Source organism: Bactrocera latifrons, unplaced genomic scaffold (assembly GCF_001853355.1).
Source record: "Bactrocera latifrons isolate USDA-ARS-PBARC rearing strain unplaced genomic scaffold, ASM185335v1 scaffold_264, whole genome shotgun sequence".
Lineage (NCBI taxonomy): Eukaryota > Metazoa > Arthropoda > Insecta > Diptera > Tephritidae > Bactrocera > Bactrocera latifrons.
Genome location: NW_017536230.1, coordinates 356,604 through 377,398, shown reverse-complemented (window position 1 = coordinate 377,398; position 20,795 = coordinate 356,604). Strand labels below are relative to the sequence as shown.

Sequence of the window (20,795 nt, the reverse complement as noted above, 5' to 3'; positions counted from 1 at the left end):
TTTTATAATATTTATTTTTTATTTGTTTATTTAAATTTTATGCAGAATTATTTTTTATAAAGTATTCTTAAACTACTAACTCAATTAAGATTATTTATTTATTTATGCTCCGATAAATCATCGGAGCCGAACGATCGTTAGTTTTGGTGTGACGCAGTTTGACCGTGGCAAATTGGCATGCACTATACATAACATAACAGTACATGTTATGAAAAGTGGCGCAGTTTGAAAATAAAACAAATAAAGAAACACATCGTCATTCAATTTTCAATGACAAAATCAAATTTTCTTTAAAAATATCAAGTGAGAGCAGACCAAGATATTTTTTCTTTCTATTTTTATATACATAATGCAATATAATATTACATACAATTTTGTTTTTGTAATTTTAGCGCTGTTTTCTAATACGCGAAAACAGGTCTACAAATAGCATTGATAGACAGATTGTTCTATACACATTTACAAACTTTTTAAATATACTTAGAATGCATACATACATATATCGGATTACAAGGTTACAAAGAAATTCACATGGTCTTGTTGTTTTCGTTTAGTGAACGTGTATTTGATGTGTTTTAGGCATTTGAACGCAATGCTGCCAGATTATTTGTTTTTGCTTGTTGTTTTAGTGTGTTGTGTTGCTAGTTTATTGTAAGTTTGAGTTGATTTTTTTGATAGAAGTGTGTGTGTGTTAACAGTTTATGTATTACTTGGTCTAGAAGTCTATGTAAATGTTGCGGTAGGCACCACCCTTTCTAGAAATACACATAGAAAAAGGAAATATAAAGAATTCACAAAGGGTTTAGTTTATGTTGATGCTAAATGTGTAGCCAATTATATGTGAAATAAGCGCACATTAGATAAACGAATTTAGGTTTATTTGAGGATGCATGGATCCAACGAAAATTTATGCAAATGAAAGTAAATGTTGAAGTTAAAGTGGAATTTAATACTTTTTTGTTATCTACAATACAATGTTAAATACAATTTTCTGACATGTTAGCAACATTTTTCTTACATATTGAATTGAAAATGTTTTTGTGTTTAAATGAGTGAGTTTAAGCAACTTTGAATTATGAAAAAAATTTAAGATGGCTTACAAACAAAATATGCATATATATGAATATTTGTATGGATAGCACGATAATTCAGTAGCAAATCAGCACTATTTTTATGAAAATCAATACAAGATTTGGTTGCAAAAAATAAAATGCAAACAAAAAATAAATTTAAAAAAAATAAAAATTTGTGCTATACAAAATCATTCATGGTAATCATTTATGCGTGGCATGATTTTAGGCGCTCAACGCTGTTTATGGCATTTCCTCATATTATTCTTAATTGGCATATATTTTTGTGAATATTCCGGAATATTACGTGGCAACGGAGCATATTTTTTAGTTGAGTTTGATATCCGTATTTGATACAAAAATACAAGCTTAGATATAAAATATTACTTTCTGAGTTGTATAATCTACATATATACTGCGCTACAATATATTTAGCGAGTATCAGAAAATGTTGCTAGCAACATATGATTTAGAAATAACCACACTACCGAGCTATAAGGAATAAAACCCAAGAAAAAAACGGTTGTACTGAAACTATAATAGGCTTCACAAATACAAAAGATTCCTTAGGAAAATCTGATTTTGAATTTTCAGTTTATATGGCAGCTATAGTGATTCGATATCAGCCGCTCGAACAAATGAGCAGCATTTTGGGGAGAACGCCAACGTGTGCAGGATGTCAGATCGATATCTGTGAAATTGAAGGACAGACAAGCAAACTTAATATGCCTTGTTTAAGATATAAAAATATAACTAAAAGTTAAACAAATTCTGTTGTAGAAAATTATCCGTTTGGAATTTAGAGTTATCTATACCACTGCAATGCTATGAATGCTATTTTTAACAAATATTTACAAAAAGGATGCTGGCAACATGCATTTAAAAATGTTGCTCTAAAATTTTGCATATTCTCGCACCAAAAAATTAGAAATTTTCGCTGAAAAATAATAAATATATGAATATACAGTTTCAAAACATATCACAAAACAAAAAGAAATACGAAAACTGAAGCATACCAATATTTTGTGCAACATTGTTGCAAAACTTTTTCAACCTTTGTCATAATACAAACAAAAATGCCAAAATTTAATCACAAACGCTAGCAACATTTTTTTGGTCAACATTGTTGCAAAACTTTTATACATAACATTACTAAATTTTACAAATTAATTATTAATTTTTTTACACCGCTCTAACGCTTTCATTCCTAATAACCAACGTAATATATGTATACATTTATGCAACCAATACCAATACCAATATAAGAGTATTGCTAAAAAACCCTCCTTTAAACGCTTCAAAATATGATTATTTCACATTTTGCCATTATGCATTGACTTTTGGCTCACAAGCGTGTGCTGGTCTTGTTGATCCCAAAAATCATACCACGGTCCATAAGTTTTACCATAATGATTTTTATCTTTTTCACTACCACCCCCACTACCACTCATATGGCTATTTTCGCGCGTTTTATTTTTAGACGCGCGTTCCAAAGTCATACTTGTCATATTGCTCGATTTCATGAGACGCGTGCGCGGCAGTATCGTAGCAGTCGGTGTGTTCAGCGCCGCATTCGCGTTCGCATTCGAGTTTCTTGTCAGCGTGGCACTGTTATTCATGCTGTAGCGTTCACGTTCCCGCTCACGCTCACGTTCATTGTCCTGCAGCTCCTGTTGTTTCTTTGACTTGCTAGTACTCGCTGCTACACCACTGCCTTTACGTTGCTCAACGCCATTCATTTTATTCTTCTTGTTGTTACTTTGTGGCATGGCTGATGTTGTGGTGGCGCGAAATGTTTGAAATTCCATTTGGTGCTCCTGATAGGAGTTGTGCAGTTGACGACGATGCTTCTCATCTTTACGCACCAAATGATCGTTGATCACAATACAGTCATAAGGATCCGAACTTGTGGATTTAATCTCAATATCGTCAGACTCATCCTCACTGGTGTAGTATTGCTTCAGTATGTCCTTGCGCTTAACTGTTTTCATAATCATGCCGCCAGTGGTGTTCTCATGTGAGATATCGTCGAAGAAGTTGTTAACGTCACTCATTTTGAGTGTGCCATTGTCATCGCTGTCGCCTTCCTCATCCTCTGTGGAGTGTGGAAAATCTTGTGGTTTGGCACGCGTTTGCGTCTGACTGCCGCTGCCATTCGATTTCATCTGTTGTAGATTTGCATGCTTGCCAGCGTTCGTATCCACGTTGTTCGTCTGATGTTTCTTATGGTTGTTGCTCAACATATTACGCGACGACTGCATGCCGCTCATGCTCATGCCAGCCTTGCTTTTACTCTCATGTTCATTACGCGCATGCGTATTAGCGCGCATACTCATATTCACTTGTGGCATCATACCGGCGCTTTCGCGATATTCTTTCTGATATTCCTTTTGTCCACGCTTGATTGTGCTCAAGCGTTCGCTCTCTGTTGGATTTTCGATATCGATTTCGATTGTCTTCATAATTTTCATGCGCGATTTCGGTGTGTATTCGGCACGCATTGTAGTTGCATTTGATTGCATCGAGTTGCGATTCTGTACAATTATATTCTCACGTTTTACCACTGGACTCATGCCATATATATTCTCATCATCATCGTATGCTTCCATGCTGGTCACACTGTCGTTGCGGTACTTTTCCGCCGATGATGTTGAGTTGTTAGAATGCGACTTCGTTAACGTGCCGTTCTTATCGTTTGTATTACGTATATTCTCGCGTCCATGCTCTTGCTCTCGCTCTTGTACGCCTTCAGCGTCATCTTCGTGTTCCACATGTCCATTTTCCTTATGCTGTGGACTATTCGTGCGCAATTCTTCCATATTTGGTGCCGCCACTAGATCCCGATGCTGCCAGAGCGACATACCAGCCAGTATATCTTCGTGGCGTCCACCGAATTTCCAAAAAGATTTAGTTCGCTTTATGCCACTACTTGAGGCCTGCAGTATTTCATCATCGCTGGCAATAAGATCGTAACGCATCTTCGTATTACGTCGGCTCAGTCCGTGCATGCTCTTATCATCGATCTGACTATCGACACTGTTACGGAAATTGCGATTCAAAGTCCACGAAGCAACATCCCGTGAGACGTGCGAATTGGTATCGGCACGGCGGCTGTTGTGTAGCGTATTTCAAATTAAATAGGGAGCGGTGCATTTGGCATGTATATGTATATTTATGTTTTTTTTTTTTTTTTGGTTTTGCCATTTCATTTTTTTTGTAAATGTTGGTGAATTTTGTGAGGTTTCAATTGATCAGGGATTAGCATTGTACGTTTGTATTTATGATGCAATTTTTACAAGGTAATGCAACAAATTTCGATTAGCAACATAAAATTGATGAATGGGACATGAAATGAAAAGAGTTACAGAAAGAAAAAAATTAAAATACATAAATTTTGTAATTAAATAAAAAGGGAGACAGACAAAAAATTTCGTATCTTCCTGATAAAAACAATCAAAAAAATAAAATATAAAATATTTTTTTGTCTCCCCAAAACGAAAATGTATTTAATAAAAAATGTTAAAGAAATTATAAAAAGAGAGCACTCAAAAATCTATGATTATGTACTAAGTAGTGCGCTAGCCTAGTTAGTTACAAGTAAAGAGAAAAAATAGTACAAAAATAGCTCTGACACTACGCTTTGAAGCAGAGTGTACTCACCGTATTGGCACACGACTCGTTTGTTCTTCATCCGAGTAGTCGACTTCGGGTTGTGGTGGCGGCTCATTGGCAAAGCCACTGTCATTGCTGCTATGCAATGAAGTCTTAGCTGCCGCGGCGGGTTTCATTTGACTACCACCAGCGCTCATCGATGTGGACTGTTGTTTGGCGGAAAGAATGGAACGATTCTTTAGTTAGAGAAAAAAAAGCAGAGTAAAGAATTTAGCGCGGATCTCCATAAACAGAGATCCAGAACTCACATGCGCGGCTTGTGGGCCATTTTGCAGTTTGTGCTGCTTGCGTCGCTCCACCACAGATGGTATGCCATTGGAAGCGCCACAAAAGCTCTGCGATGTATTCAATATACGACTGGCACTTTGACTCTGACTATTCGATGGCACTGGTGCAGGGAGTGTTGGTGGTGGACCGGGGCGTGGATTGCTGCCAGCTGTTGCACGGTACTGTAAATAAGTGAAAATTGTATTTATCATATTTCGCGGGAATAGTTAAGTTTAAAAGGCACAAACCTTCTTTTGATTTCGGAAAGTGTCACCGAACATGCGTGTCGGCGATGATTCCTCGGCGCTATTATTACGTCGGCGGTATGTTGAATCGCTCTCCATGGCAGGATCCATATGCGCCTCAGGCATATATTGATCATGGTAATTGCTGCGCATACCACCATTACGCTCGTAATGCACATTCTCATAACGGTCGCTACTACGTTCGCTATGGCGTTCGCTCGCGCGATACTTTTCACGCTCTCCCGTGCCCTCAGCATTGGTGTAGGCGATCGGGAACCAGCCGAACATTTGCGTGCGTAAATTTTCACCGAATTGCCAACCTTTAGCCTTACTGCCGACCATAGCTATGCGATCGCCCTCCTCGAAGGGCAGCTGATTCTCGCCCGAAGGCATATAGGCGTAGAGCGCCTTCACGACGGGACGTTGGTCCCACTGACCGTGATCGACATGATCGTTCACTGCAAGTAAACGTAGAATAAGTAAAATTTAAACATAACTTATTTCTAAGCTCCGTGCTTGCTACTCACTGTTCGTTGTAGTTGTCAGATTGAAATCGGATTTAGCGCGCGGCAACGAATTTTGCGCATAACTGATATTACTCTCATGTAAGGTACGCATATCGCCGTAGGGCGCGTCCACACTGCGTGATTTCTTAAGCTGCGAAGCAGACGAATTGCCAACAGCATGCATATCCTCGCCATCTTTGAGACGCTCCTAAAGACACACAATTAACGCAATTTGCGTGAGATGTGTGTGAATGAATGTTGCAAATACGCAAAAAAAAACAAAAAACATCAAAACATGTATCATCAAATTACAGTAACAATCATGCATTCGTACTAATCTGAACTCACCATCCTTTTGCCGGTGCTGGCAGTGCCGTACATACCGCTCGCTTCGTATACTGCCGCCGCTGGTATCACTTCACGTGAAGCAGCAATTTCTTGCCAATTTTCCAAATTGTTATCAATTACCAACTTGCCAGTGCTGTGATAGGCCATCCAGTGCTTTGCTATGGAACATTGACGTTCAAGCACGAAACCGTACCGACGGCGCTCCTGTGTCATGGCCTATTAGGCGTGTATTGAAATCAAAATTCATAAGAAATGTTAAAATGCGCTGTTTATCGTTCTTAAGTGCATATGTGCAAATGTGCTGCTTATACCTGTTGCTCATTAAATAAATTGCACGCGTTGATTTTTACTTACATTTTTGTAGCTTTGTTCGCAGAATGCGTCCAACTTCTTCTTTTGATCTTCCAATATTTGTAAATTCTGTTAGTAGAGCAGATCATATGTAAAGAAATAATCATGATTATTTAAGTAAGGTTCTTCTAATAATACAGAATATAAAATGCTTTGGAATTAAGTTTTCTAATACATGTATTTTAGGGTGAGTTAAAATAACGAATATTTTTTTGGCTTAGTACATATCTACAATCCACTTACTCTCAACTCCTTTTCTGTATTCTCTGGACTGGCCTTTTTCTTGCGCTGTTTCTTCATTGTGGAAACGGCCTTCTGATAACTCTCCATGCGTACTTTGTGCTGTTGTAAGAATTTCTTTTGTTCATGTTGAACAACTTTTGTATCCTTCTCCAAATTTGTTTCCAATGGCACCAATAAATCAACATAAAAAGCTTTCAACTGTTGGCAGATAGCAAGATAAATGTTTAAAAATCGTTTTTCTATGAGTCAGCAACATAATACTCACAATATTCATTTGTTGCTCTTGAATTTCTTTGTAAACGCTGACAACATTCATCAATGCCGCACCTTGAAAAATAGTAAAAAACGAATATGTGTAAAAAGAAGAAATTTTAAAGAATGCAATCGTTTATTGGAAACAAAAAATAAAAAAATTGAAATCATTAGTTATAATTAACATTTAACAGCAAATGAGAAAATGAGCAAATAACTCGTAAACAATACCTAATGGCAGCATATACATAGGTACTCTTGCTAAAGCAACAATGCTTTGGTTGTGTAACGCATACGACAAGCGTGTCAATAACTGCTTGCTAGTTTGTAACTTATATTCGTTTCAGCAATCAGCGCTATGTTGCCGCAACTTATTATAGCAACACGTGCAACTATAAATATAAATGCTGCAACTCCAACCGCATTTAAATGTTTGTTTGTGAGTATATAAGAGTAGCTTGTACATCCTAGCTTGCCTTGTTAGTTTTTTAAATTTATTTATGCATTAGCGTTTTGCTTACCAATATCGCTAGTTCCACTTTGTTGTGCATTCATTGCCAGCTTGGCTAATGCTTCATTGAAAAGGCGTGACGCAGATGCAGCACCTGTGCAACAATATTAAAGAAAAACACATAAAATGCTTAGCTATTTAGCAACAAAATATTTTGCGCTTATCAGTGTGCTCATTTCGATTTATTAGCAGTTATCTGATGTGAAGTATTTTGTACTCACCATGCAAAGCTTTCAAATAACCTTTGCCGGAGGAGATGAGTTGGCGTGCCCCTGGATTGAATTTCTCTAATATATTCTGCATAGAAGAACAAAGAGTTCGTTAATTAATTTGCAATAATCTGATTATATATATATTAAAGTCATTTTATTTTTCGCTGCAAAAACCAAAAAAACATGCAAATAGGAGTAGAAAAATTGTGAAGTATCTCTAGTCAGTAAAAATATTTAAAATATAGTCCTATTGCTGTCTGGCTTATTTAATACAAATTTTGTAGTAAAATCTACTGCTCTCCAAAAATAGTCTCTTATTATAAATAACATTTCTTTTCGATTCCAAACCTCAACTTTTCAGTTTGGAGACTGCACCAAGAGCCGTTAAAGACCAAGACAAAAATGTAAAATGAAACTTAATACCAAGTAACCCAACGGAGGTCTAACGAAATTTTAATTTATCACTAGGATGTGAAAAACAGTTTTTGTAACCTAAAATAAATAGTAAAATATATTTTTCTAATAAAATGGTTCATACAAAAATTCCAAGAGAATTTCGATATTTTGTCTAATTTTGTCTTTGTTTTTATTTAATTAGCATATAGCTTGGATATATAATATGTCATATAATGCAATCAGCTAGCGCATCTAGATAAATTTTATTTTATTTTTATAATTTCTTACCAACTTTCTCAAATATATGCTAATAAAAACCTCTGTAATATTAAATTTATTTTTCGTTTTTGTTTTTAAACACAAAGCATACAATCATATGCCATTTTATTAACTTTACCCTCGATCATCGATTAGTTAATATGTTAATGCGTTTCTAATTCTAAAGTTCGTTAACTTGTTGTTCTACCTTTGCTGTTTAACGATGCTCATGCGTACCTCACATGGCAGCTGTTTATTTCACGCACCGCCAATAACGTTGGAATGTGTGTCAAATGCAAATATTTTTGATTATTAATTTATATGGGACATTAAAGAAGAGGTTTGAAATGAATTTGGTGGCATATAGGAAATACTGCTAATGATATGACATATAAAAGTATACATACAAATATGATTGTGTATAGCAGATATGTGTAGATTTTAGATTTTATTGATATTTAATGAGAAAGTAGGATAAAAGCGTCAGCGTTATAAAATATTCATAAAAAAGTAATATTATTGGCATTTTTATTTTAATGTAAAACGTTTATTTTATGAAAACAAGGTAGAGCTTTAGGCGCTTTATATTATTATACCAACATTACTGTATTATGGTATGTAAACATTACTATAGATGCCAGAGTTTATGTTCCCAATGCCAATGTCATTCAATATAAGTATTGACAAGCAGCAATTCAGTTATTCAATTTTGTTTAACTGAGTATTCGCAATTGAATTCTCTCCCTTATTTAACGAATCTGGTGCTTGCCACTTTCCCATAATACTAAAACACATAGCATCACTACTTATCCACCAATCAATTCCATCGATTGAGTAAACAAATATTGTTTATTTTTATTTTGGCAAACATATACCATAAGTAATTATAAATTCCATTTTATCACAATTGTATGCAAATAGTTATGGTTTGCGCATTGACATGCCATACACGCCTAGAACTTCGTGACATTTATTAATAGTTATGAGTAGGTTGCACTTTAACTAAAATACTATGCAAATCACAATTTAATGATTACTCATTGCAATAGCATGCAATTTGTTCATGATCTATAACAAATATTTCTCACAATTATAGCATTATAGCAATGAGCAAAAAATAGTAAGACTTTGTGCATAATTTTAATATTCTTAATATATTTTTCAATATCTATGTCTGCGCTTTATGTACTTCAAAAAAGATAAGCATATACTAAACGCTGTCACTGACATTCATACCAACCTAGAAAAAAAATATTTCGAAGAATTTCCGAATTTAAATTAAAAAATCTTTCTATTTTTTGCTCAGGGTAATGATATACTACTCATATATGTAAATATATGAAATTAAAAAATAAAATAAAAAATATATAAAATCACAGAAATTATTTTACAGTCTAAACGGTCTAAAAAATATTAAGCCCCTCTGCTAAATAGTCGCTTGAAAATAACTGACACGAAAGTTAACGTGTCCACAGTTCACCATCTCGTATTGATAAACCAGTGATTAAGCGCACGCGAGATAATTAAAGTACCAAACATCTCAAAGGACTCACAAAATATATGAAATATTGGCCAAGCGCTCTTTCGTTCACTTCGACAATTCAGAGCAGTGCTTGGCCCTAGCTAAGCATAATCCGCAGTAGTATTTTATGGCCTTGGTCTACAGGCACTGTCGAAACAGTGGACTTTCTCTAGCTAATCTGCTCTGAAACAGGTTATCATTATTGACAAGAAAGCAGATGACAACTCTCTTTCTGCGACCCGCACTAAACGATGTGACTAATCTCCCCTCAAAAAATGGCAAAAACCCGCCACAAATCTACTTCTAGCATTTTTTGTTTGTGCTAATTTATTTCTACATTCATCATATCTGCCACTTGAGACGTTGTCATTCTCTAACGTATTTAAAAGTGCTATTTGATTTGTTTACTTTTGCAACATGCTTCAATATTTTATTTTATTTTCAATTTTACACGCTTATTGTAGGTGTTAAGGATTAAATAACCAAAGATTGCTAAGAGAAATATTTGAAAGGCGGAAACGGTACACATAGACGCACATATATAAAAATGTATAGCGATGCATACATATGTGTGCACGTATATGTCTACCTATGTTTTGCTACCCGCTCTCACTTGGCTTTGCAAAACAATTAAACTATTGTTGAAGCTGAATGCGCGGTGACCAGCTCAACCAGGCGACTAATTAAGCATATATGTAGGTACTTATTTACAAATTACGCTTTTTACGCTTTGCTTTTCTGCTTGGAATGTGTTATGCGCAAATGAATATTGAGATGGTGCGAGTATGTTAATGATTTATGACTGCAAAATGTTTATGAGATGTGAATGGTATGTACTTAAGAAAGGGTTTGGCGGCTGTATGGAAGTTTTCCAACTAAATGCCAACTCTTTGATGAGATGTCACTCAATGTGTATGTCTTTTTAGCACTTTTATAAATAATTGAAAAAAGAAAAAAATTATTGGCATTATATTTTACTTCCAGAGAGATGAAAACAATAAACATTACTCACTTCAAAATTTTCAACTTGAAGTGGTCTTTCAAGAAAAAATTCGTTATTGCAAATTAACATCTCTGAAACTAAAGCTAAAGCTAAATAAAACGAAAGAGCAAAATTTAATGAAGGGGTCATATCCACTTGCAAGTTAAAAAATACATTTTTTTCGCGATACATATGTTGATCAACCTATGAGGCTTTTAATTTTTTAATATTCGTTTGCACTCGAACTTAGCTTTTCCTTACTAGCACTACCTAAAATATTTCAAATACAAAAACCAAAAAATTATTTTTTTCTTCTGATGAAATGTAAAAAATTATTAATTTTAGCACTTTTTTCCTTCATAATTTTTTAATTGCATACGTTTTGTATTTTTTTATACGCAACTGATTGGCCAACAGCCATTTATCACCTCATTTTCCGCCTGCTGACTTCCTCGACACAAAACTTATTTGGCTTAAAACACTTTAAACGAGGCCTAACCTATTAAATTGTCGTCGAGCGCCACAATTAATAACAAACAACAACAAACAATAACAAGCCACACCACACTATTGCTATTGCATTTGTGCCACATTAACGACAAATTGTTGTTAAATTTTGTGGCACGTTGATTGCGTGTTATTTTGTATAATGCCATGCAGTGCTGTGTGTGTTGCTACATTTTTCGCTGGATCAAAATTTTAATTCATCAGTGCGCTTAAATGTTGTCAGCCATCAAATTATTTTATTGCCTGTGTTTTTACGAATTTAGTGCAATTTTTCAGCTTCTTCTTCTGCTTCGACGTTTATTCGTGCTACATGTTGCCCGCCTAAATTGTCTTTGTTGCGCAGTCGCATGTGTGATGTCATTTTTCACTAATTTAATTACAAAATACTTGTAAGCATGCAATTATTTCGTTCGTGAACGTGCCGTTTGTGTCGCTGCTTGTACGAATATGACAGCAAGTCGCGTATTTATTTCTGCTTATATTTTTATTTTATTGCTGTTGAGTGTGTATAAGTGAAGTAACATTGACAGTGAGTTTTAAGTGTAATTTCGATTTGACATCATCTTTATTAACTTGTACTCATTTCTTTCAACTTCGTTTGCATTTATTTGAATTCAATTTTTTTTGGGTATTTTTGTATTTTTTTTTTGGAAATTTTGCTCTTTTTTCAGATAAATTTGTGTACTATTGCCTTCTCGAAGACTTTATTTTGACCGAATCGACTTTACACTAAATTATGTATTATAAAAAAAAAAATGGACAACAAACTCACGACACAAATAATATTTGCAGTTTTATTTATCATATACTTTTTTTTATTAACAAAAAAGAAGGCAAATGGCACTGTATGGAGCGCAGTAATGCAGGTTGCATCAAAAACTGGTTTATATTTGAATCAGCTATAGAGAGAATATCTGAGTCTGATAGGAGTGTCGAGGGTTTTTTCTACATCAAACAGTTTCAAGAAAGTGGGGAATTGTTTTTGGTGTTAGCAGACAAAAAGAAAAATATTTTATAATATATATTATATAATCATTTCTGAAAGATTTCAAAGGCAACACAGTGCTTTCAAGGTATTTAAGGGGGTTTATGTGCTTGCAAGGCATAAAAGTCGCATTTTTTGTAAACTACCTTATAAATAAATAAACAAAAGTATATTATATCAAAGGCAATTATGCTAAATATGCTTCTAGGTAAAAACGCATTCAAAGAAAATACGAAATAAGTCTTCCACTATATAGCTGTCGGAAAAAACGAATAGCGTCAACTCGCCAAATTTTAGAGTAACGAATCGAACAAACAACTGGTATAAATACAACATAGGAGACTAGTATAAATACTTGAAACTGATACAATCGCTTCAATTCACAAATTTTACAGAGTTGGGATTTGAAGGTATAAATAGAGGAGACGTAAAATAATAAATTGCTTGCGAGAAAGCATTGAAAGCAAAAGTTAAGTGAACGTTGCAGTGAAATATTACACAAAACTTCTTCTTCTTTATCGGCGTAGATATTATATAAACCACCGTTATATTTAATTAGAATGCTGTCAACAGTTATTGATTGATTACTTTCCAGCAATATACTCATGAATATGTATTAAAAAATGCATACGAAAATAATAAACAACGGTATATAGTACCCTTTGTTTCAACATTTTTTTAATATTTTACCTTACACTTTCCATTCACAAAGCAACAATCACAAAAAAGTCATAAAACCATTACTGGATACGCAATTTTATTTGCAGCTACATCAAGATAATTTACGAGCCATAATTAGTTGCGCAATTACAAGAACAACGCATGAACTGCTATGCATACGTGTGCAACCGGTTTAGTGATGGCTATCTAGTTAAAATATCTGCAGTTTAACCGGACAATTTGCCTCGTGGCTATCGACTACCGTGGCCTCACTCACAGGCCACATAATACATAGTAGATATATATATGTATGTGTATGTGTGTGTAACTTGGTCTAACACTTTCATTGAGCGACGAGTGAATGGTATTATGCGCCAAAAGGGAATGTGTGGCATGTGCATATGCAAAGCCTGCAGCCACTAAGCCCATACACTTACCCTAGTTAAGACACAGTGACAAAGCGTAGAGTTTTAGAAAAGTCAAACTAACTTATAATAAATTTCAGTTGCATACAACTTAATGCAGTGCAACGCGCCTTCCACTTTCCACAAATGCCACAATAGCTGCCAACTAATATGGCGGCTAAAGCAAAACCTGGCATAGCATTGCACTGCATACGCGGGTATATGTATATAATCTAAAATATATATATGTTTATATATATATATATGCATGCATGTGTGCGCCGTAATCGTCTAAACACTTTGATTCTAACGTCTACCACTTGCTTTGGAATTCACTGATTGAGCTCAACTTGACTGCAACTTGCAACGAAAGACTTAAACAACAAACCTGTTCGGCTAATGGCTACGTTGGCGACGGCGCACAGGCCAGGGACACACCTACCAAATGTTTACCGCCTAGTTTTTCTAAATACCACATTGCTTGTTGTTGCTGCTGCTCTGCAAGCCGCAAGAATGCCAATTAGAAAAATATTCTGTATGAAAACTCAGCTGCAAAGCAAAGCCAAAACGAATTTGTACGCGCAGCGTCTGTGGAAAATTTGTGCATGGCATTTGGAAATTGCGTGGCAGCATTGATAGCATTGATTTATAAAACCAGATTTCGAATGAAATTACTTGATTATGCATGGGAAATTGTAATTTTCAATTAATTAGTGACAGCTGAAGTTGGTGTTCTTATTTTGTGTGCTTGTTTTCATGTATGTATAAACGGTATATTGAAAAGTTCAAATGGTAGCATATCAATACGAAAAATAAGGCATTTAAGTGCATAAGAGCGTAGGTATTATTATCTTTTTAATGCTATATATAATTTTTTTTAAATTCTTTTATTATTATTGTTTTGCTCTATAAAAGATTTTATACCCATAATACAGTACTAAATCGGTTGTAGAATTTGCATTCACAAAATTTTTTAACATACGAAAGCAAATTTTTGCCCGAACAAACCCTTTTACATATACAAACATAACAAATCTGCAAAATTTTCTAACTGAAATTTAACAGCAGCCACTAAGTGCGCCATTCACCCATAAAAACCTAAATGCTATTCAAATTTGCATCTCTTGGTACTGCACTTTACACAATCACACACTCTTGTATATGACTATGTGCTCTCAATTATAATGCGCTTTTGCAGCTTTTGCTTTGCTTTTTGTTTCTCACTTGAAGCCTGTTAATTTTTTATGTGCTGGTTGACCGCTTTTTCGGTGTCAATCGGCTTCGTTGTGACGTTAAAAAGTAGTAAGCGGAAAAGACTCCGAAAAATGCATACTAGGACGAATAAGGAGGAACAAAAATGATAAAATAAAATAAAGTAAAAAGCCGCGTACTTGCCTTTCTGCCCAGTTCTCAACAATAAATTCATACCAAATACTTAATATGGTTTTCCTGGTCTACAGGTGCACGTATATATTATATTTTGTATCTGGCTCTGTGGTAAATATATGTATGTGCATCTCTATATATGTTTGTATGAAATTCTGCCACTGCTATGACGTGCGTTTTCAACAATTGAGCACAGTTCCAATTTTTCTGTACCTGTGTAAAGTCGAAACAAGTAGCTTCTGAGTGCTCAACCGGCGTTCAAAACGTTAGTTACAAGAGGCCTGCTTATTTGCGAGTATCTCTGTTACGGGTTTCACCTATATTTAGCAGCGAATATGGGTTACTTTTATAAATAATTTTTGCAGAATTGCATGATAGGTTCGTTTTGAGATGGAGCAGGTAATTTTTCAACAGCAGGCAACAGTATTCACTGCTCAACATTAGTTTTAAGTACTAACGCAAAATTCTAACATCACTTTGCTGTGGCACCCCAGCATCAATCAAGTTCTAACACACTCAAAAAGTTGAGGGAAAATTCCTTCATTTATCAATTGTTTCGAAGCAACTAAGGCTGTTGTGTTTCCACTTAGTATAAATTCGAGGCAGATTTTGAAACATTATACTACAGAATATATAGTTTCATAAGTCACCATTCATATTATTAACATTTTAGGCCAACACCAGTTTAAAATTTGATGAAACCTTAATTTTTTCCAAAGTAACTAGGTTCATCATGTTTTCCACTCTGATTTCGAAACGAAAAATTTAAAAAAAAATTATTATAATAATAAAAACATTTTTTTCCTAAGTGGCTCAGACTCTCATATTTTCATCTCCAATTTCAAATAGAATTTTAAAATATTGCACTAAAAATATATTTTCAAAAATCACACATTTTCTAAAATCAAATTTTCATATTGCACCCTCCCTGTATAATTTTGCACACTCGTTTACGATTTTCGCATACCTGTGGCATGCCGCAGTCCACACACTCCCATATACAAATCAATATGACAGACCCATCAACGTCACTTTAAACCAGCAGCGGAAGCATGACAACGAACGTATCGACGCTGAGTGACTGAGCGAGTAAAGAGAAAAGTCAAACGTTAGTTATGCTGACCGCAGGCGGTTGTAAAAATTTTTTTGTGCGAATAAACCGCAAAATAAGATAAAAATGCCAAGTAAAAAAAAAAAACAAAAGCAGAGCTGTTGTACGTAAAAACGACACACAGGTGTACTAAGCTACCACACTTTGCTATAGCTGAACGTACATATACATACATGCATATATTTTATATATGTATATTGGTATAAGCAATAGCACGAATTTATGCATATGTGGGTTTGGCTGCAGCAGTTCTTTGACCCAGAAACCTTTGAAATGCCATTTCTAGCAAGGAACAGGTACACATGTATATACGTACTGTATAAAATGTGGTCAATCCGCGTTCCTATGTGCGTGCGTGCTTGATACGCGTGCGTTCCACAAACGCATCTTTCACATTAGTTGGTATTAGTTTATTGTTGTTGCAATTAATTTTTATAATTTTTCGCTCATACGAAATATTCTACATGCCTACACATAATGTGTCTTAGTTAGTGCTGTCTGGTAGCCCTTTAGACTTTGCACCGCATGCAGCCCTCCCTCACCGCTGCCGCTCCCACCAATTTGCGGCCACACAATATTATATATTGCGCCTTCTTTCTTTGGCTGTCAGCTCAGTTAGGCTGTTGTTTGACTGTTTACATATTCCTTTTGTTTTTTATAACTGGGCTTGGCTCTACATTTGTGTGCATATGAGAGTGCGTGTATGTTTACCACTTCGTTTCTGGCACAGTGTGAATTGTTCCGCTTGTAACAGTTCGGCATTTAGAGGGTTTCCCTAAATTGCTTTTACTGCATACTTTTACTGACTCGCATTATGTGTCTTCCACAGAGCTTATATTTTTGTTCAATTCACTTTGTTTGCACCCTACCTTCCCAACCCAGTTTCTGGTTCCGAAGCCAACATTGCCATATAGCGTGACCGAGTTGCCATTCTTATTGTGTTTTCTGTAATTCTGACTTTCTTGCGGCTTATAGTTCTTATTAGCACATTGAGCGTGGTCAGTATTATATATAGTAGTGCATATAATATGATTACAATAAGAACTTTACACACATGTGTGTATATTTTCCTTGGTATAAAGAGAGTCCTTTAAATCTAATGCTATCCAAATACACAGAAATAAAAAAATATTTATCAAMTCCGCTATTAAAAAACTTTTTTATATGTCTGCAAATTTATCACGCGATGCATACAATCAGCAACCCACATCTAAACACGTCTTCATGAGATCGTAGCCTCGCTTATTGTATATAAATACATATACATGCATCAAAAAAATAAATTTAATTATATGTTTAATTGTGCAACATGGGAGTATTATAACGGATATTATTGCGCTTTAGGTATTTGTGTAAGCGTTATCTAAGTGAGCAACACCTTTTTCATATACTATTTTATCTGTACGTATGAGACAAGCCCATTTTTTTTTTTGAAATATACCATGAACAAGTTTGTAATCAGTATGATCTCACGGGCCGCTTAGTTTTAGACTTTTATGAAGTCATAAGTGCTGTACATATTGCAACAGGTATACAGATATCGTTTACATAACAGTTTTTATATCAAACTGTTAAGGATTACGAGCAGTTTTGATTTCGATATGTTTATCTGCTCACTTTTCCATTCGTCTGCCCTTTAGTTTAAAATTTTAATTTAAAACTGAATAAGAAATCTAAAAGAAACTTGAAAGTGTATTGTTTTTTGATTTGGCAGCATTTTTGTGAAGGTAAAAAATAGTTTTACAATTTTTAAAAAATCAACAAAAGAAAAAATAATAATATCACAATTTAAGAAAAATCACAAAAAAAATTAAAATCATTGTAATTTTCAATTTTTCATATTAAAAATAGTTTTAGTTTAGTTTAGCTAGTTTTTTTTTGTATTTTTTTAATTTAATAATTTTTAATGTCTCATATTAAAAATAATTTTACAGGTTTAGATTGTGACAAAAACAGTACCTGGAAATTGTAAATAAAACGCAAAATACTTTATTATTCATCAATAATTATCGATATGATTCGAGCGAGAATGCGTTTCATACCTAAAGTATCCACTAAGATCATACGAAGGGATTCGAGAAAACTGCTGAGCTTTCTTGCCATTCCTCTAACACTTGCACAGAGTTTACCATAAAGTCCTTCTGTCCATCATATCGATTTTGCTGCTTTTGCATATAGCTGCCATACAATATGGCCGATTATAATCACGATAAAGGACTTTTTATACCCTTTTGTGCTCTAAGAGAGGCAATTGTAGAGCCTACTAAAGCTTCAGTGCAACCGACATCAACGTTGCTTCACGTTTTATTTATTTCTTTTTTTTAACTCAGCAGCAATAAAAAAATTGCATAAAAGTCGTACTATGACAAATTCGCCACTTTGAGATTTGAAGATTGCCATATATTTTTGCTAGGAGTAACTTCAAACTACAGTATTTTTCAAAACTATGTCATAAGCACTTACATATATGTATATACGTATATAGACGATAATATTAAAATTTACAAAAGCGCACAAGTACCATGAATGTGACTGTCTGGATGGTTTGGCTAGCGCATTTATGGCGAGCGAGTGCCGTTGCTGCCTGCATGTTGAGTCTTCTTCAACTGCAGCGCATCACCGCTATTGTGCTATTATTTTCATTTTCCCAGTTTTCTTCAGTTAGCGATTATGCAAGAAACTTTTGGTATTTTTGTAGTTGCACTCAACGGCTCAACACCCAATGTCTGTAACTCACTGTGGCAACTAACCACTTTTTCTTTTACAGCGGCTATTTATACAAACAAATATGGTGTTGTTGCATTTTGTATTTTGTTGAGTGAAAAACAAAAATATTGAAATTAACTGCGCTAAGCACCGCAACAGCCGCGAACTGCAGCTGGGGGTATACAATAAGTGCAATTTTGTCAGCCGCCTCAAAGCTACAAGCTACACAGTTGTCTTGCATTTTGCCGCTGGCTTCACCAAAATATTTTAGTGCGCGGCAGCATCATATTGCGGAAATCTTGTCGCGCATTTTGGCGTTTAAGCAGCAAACAGCTTTTTCTCTATAGTTATGCAGCCGCAAACCGACACTCGCCACCACACTTGCAGCGACAACTAGTTGAACTAATGTGGCAAGTTGCTTGCTGGCAGGCAGCAAATGGCAAGTGAGACAGCAAGTTGCATAAATTAATTGTGTTATTTTAGGCATTTCGCTAATTTCTTATTTTCCCCTTCGCGCTTTTTAGTTGAGCGAGTGCGAGTTTGACTATGCTTGCGTTAGTTGTTGTTGTTATTTTTTTACAATTTTATTGAAATTACTCCAATTGGGCATATTGCGTGCATTTACATAATTTTATTATTTGTTGTTGCTGTGAAACTTTAAATTGCTTACAACTACCGCGTAAATTCAAAAGACTCAGGAAACGAACGCGCGTAATACGTGGCGTATGATGAATGTGTGTGTGCTATTACATACTTCCATAGGGGTATCTAACCGCATGCGCTCACTTCCCGCATGGCAATTAATTTGCAAGTATAATTTTTACAAACTAAGCAAATCTGCATAATAATAAAAAAACATTAATTAATTAAAAAAAGAGATAATAATTTTAATAATGTGCGACTACCTCTCAATTATAATTTTATTTTGATATCTTAATTTGCCCAATTATTTATACATAGCTTATCTCTTTATGAGCCCATAAATCAATTAAGTTGCACTTTTTATCATAACTAATTTGTCTTTTAGACATGCCACTTCTGTTTTTCCAGCTATAATGGCAATAGGCAAATCAAGTTGAATTTTAACTAAAATGCGCATACATTACTTTTAAAACAATTTTAGCCGGTGGCTATGTTTTTTAATATCTGCATAAAATATGATCAAACATAGGAAACGAGCTATTCATTAACGTGTTTAGACAATAATATATCAGTCTTTACAAATAGTAATAAGTGAAAGAAACTGAAGGAAAAAACAATTTTTTTTTTTTTGTTTTTGATTTTTAAAAAAAGAAAAAAGCCAATTTTTCGTCATATCTCAAGTTTATGATTACAAATCTTCACATTTACAATATCAATAAAAGTTACAGCAATGATCTGTATATGAACGATACACAATACCAAAATGAAACATAGACCACCCTATAAAATATAAATATATATATCACAAGCTGTGTCATTTTAAAAATGTGCATCCGTTTCTCCGATCCAAAGCTTTGCACATGCTCATTTCCGTGCAGTAACTAATTCAAGCAGTTGATTTATACTTTATTTATGCAATTTGTTAACCAATTGTGTTTGTTTACGAGAAATTTCTCGTTTTTAAATTTAATAGGCTTTGACAACCACTTTTTCACTTTCACTAGTTTGCAGTGACAGAAACTCAGTCAACATCCTGCAATATTCGAACAATTGCCAATTATTTACGCTTCCCCCAAAACAAGCTATGATAAAAGCGGAAAGCCGCAACAAGCCAGTTGGTTGCCACAAAAGTGCCAAGCAGCAGTTTGACAGTGAGCTGCCGTAAAGTTGGAGGAGTGATATGGAAGTAGTAAATTTATATATACATATATGTAGATTAGGGTGTGGAAAAAAATGAGCATTTTTGGTACTTTAAAATAGGTTTTTAGACACCGCAAAGAAAGTTTCTCCAAGATATTCTTTCAAGTATTAGAAGCGAGTTGCGCTTTTTTATCTGGTAATAAGAAAAAGTAGTAAACTGTAAGACCTCTCAAACTTTGAGAGTTTTTTGTTTAAGGTGTTCAAAGATTATTTTTCAGAATGCCAAGCGAAAAAATCATTATTTTTTTGTTGCCACACCCTAATGTAAACGTTCATGTAAAGTAAATAAATTGCATATCAATACTATAATAAGAATTATAAAAAGGACAAATTTATGATTTTTTTTAATATTTAAAAAT

At 34.5% G+C, this 20,795-nt stretch overlaps 1 protein-coding gene across 8 annotated transcripts in view; it reads right to left on the bottom strand.

The window, feature by feature from the left end:
• Positions 1 to 698: 698 nt before the first annotated feature.
• LOC108969744 overlaps positions 699 to 20,795 on the bottom strand; it is a 52,792-nt gene continuing 32,695 nt past the window's right edge. For 6 of the 8 annotated variants that reach the window (XM_018934648.1, XM_018934652.1, XM_018934651.1 and 3 more), the window contains 11 exons: positions 7,687 to 7,762; positions 7,476 to 7,559; positions 6,968 to 7,029; positions 6,703 to 6,900; positions 6,463 to 6,528; positions 6,109 to 6,324; positions 5,782 to 5,968; positions 5,258 to 5,712; positions 4,991 to 5,191; positions 4,731 to 4,918; positions 699 to 4,181 (listed from right to left, as the gene is read on the bottom strand). In XM_018934648.1, coding sequence (XP_018790193.1) covers positions 2,384 to 4,181; positions 4,731 to 4,918; positions 4,991 to 5,191; positions 5,258 to 5,712; positions 5,782 to 5,968; positions 6,109 to 6,324; positions 6,463 to 6,528; positions 6,703 to 6,900; positions 6,968 to 7,029; positions 7,476 to 7,559; positions 7,687 to 7,762 — 3,531 coding nt within the window. In that variant the 3' untranslated portion in view covers positions 699 to 2,383. The remainder of the gene's footprint in view (positions 4,182 to 4,730; positions 4,919 to 4,990; positions 5,192 to 5,257; positions 5,713 to 5,781; positions 5,969 to 6,108; positions 6,325 to 6,462; positions 6,529 to 6,702; positions 6,901 to 6,967; positions 7,030 to 7,475; positions 7,560 to 7,686; positions 7,763 to 20,795) is intronic. The other 2 variants (XM_018934655.1, XM_018934654.1) reach the window with 2 other exon arrangements.